Source organism: Propithecus coquereli, unplaced genomic scaffold, assembly GCF_000956105.1.
Source record: "Propithecus coquereli isolate 6110/MARCELLA unplaced genomic scaffold, Pcoq_1.0 Scaffold111, whole genome shotgun sequence".
In the NCBI taxonomy this organism is placed as follows: domain Eukaryota; kingdom Metazoa; phylum Chordata; class Mammalia; order Primates; family Indriidae; genus Propithecus; species Propithecus coquereli.
The window spans coordinates 5,806,639-5,807,735 of record NW_012135081.1 but is presented as its reverse complement, the minus strand read 5'-3'; the positions used below and the strand labels follow the sequence as shown (position 1 = coordinate 5,807,735).

At 36.2% G+C, this 1,097-nt stretch overlaps 1 protein-coding gene across 1 annotated transcript in view; it reads right to left on the bottom strand.

Moving 5' to 3' along the window:
- Positions 1 to 1,097, bottom strand: part of LOC105815195 (olfactory receptor 6C6-like) — an 8,828-nt gene that overhangs the window by 6,418 nt on the left and 1,313 nt on the right. The window contains 2 exon segments of the mRNA XM_012650330.1: positions 4 to 114; positions 116 to 799. Coding sequence (XP_012505784.1) covers positions 4 to 114; positions 116 to 799 — 795 coding nt within the window.

Below are 1,097 nucleotides of genomic sequence, written 5' to 3'. Positions count from 1 at the left end.
TACGCCTTTAGATAAAGTCACCCTTTCCTTTGCTGATGGCTTCATATAAAAAAAGATACAGCTACCATAGGTAAGGGAGACTACAATCATGTGAGAAGAACAAGTAGAAAAAGCCCTTTGTTCTTTTCTGAGCAGAGGGGATTTTTAGAATGGTTTTGATAATATATGTGTAGGAAAGAATCACTAACAACAAGGTGACAACCAGTGTTACAGCAGCTGAGACAAATGAAATCAGTTCTAGTAAATGAGTGTCTATGCAAGAAATCTGCAGCACAGGGGATGTGTCACATATGAAATGATCAATTACTTTGGCAGCACAGAGTTTCAATTTCAGTCCCAAGATCAAAGGTGGAAAGGTAATCAAAAAGCCAGCTGTCCATGAGCTGAGTACAAGTTGGTAGCACACTTTGTTGCTCATAAGGATCGGGTAATGTAGGGGTTTGCAGATAGCTACATAACGATCAAAAGACATGGCAGCCAGTAGATAAAATTCGGTGACTCCTAATAAGAGGAAAAAGAATAACTGAGCTGCACAAGGATTGTAGGAAATGATCTTGTTTTTAGTCACTATGGTTATTGAGAATCTGGGAATACAAATTGTTGTCAATGAGATTTCCAAGAAGGAGAAATTTCGGAGGAAGAAATACATTGGAGTCTTGAGACGGGGATCCAGCAGGGTAAGGAGGATGATAGATAAGTTCCTCATCACACTCAACATGTAGTTTAGAAAGAGAAATATAAAAATCACAATTTGCAATTGTGGGTCATCTGTGAATCCCAGCAGAATGAACTCTATCTCCTTTGGTTCATCATTTCAGATTTGAGTCCTATTAAATAAACAAAGGAAAAGAGTTTCAAAAGCAGAAACAACAGGATTTTTAAAAGCTACAGACACAGGAAAAACAAGTTCAGAAATGTAAACAAGTTTAAAAGGCTTATTCAGTTTGATAAGGCAGATGATACTTAAAATTATAGCAGAGATCAACCTAAGCATCTTCTCATTGACTATTCCATTTAAGCCAACATTATCTTTATAACAATAGTAAATTCTTTCTTTTCTTCCCTTTTAAACTTTAAAGGTAGTTTAAATTTTGGCT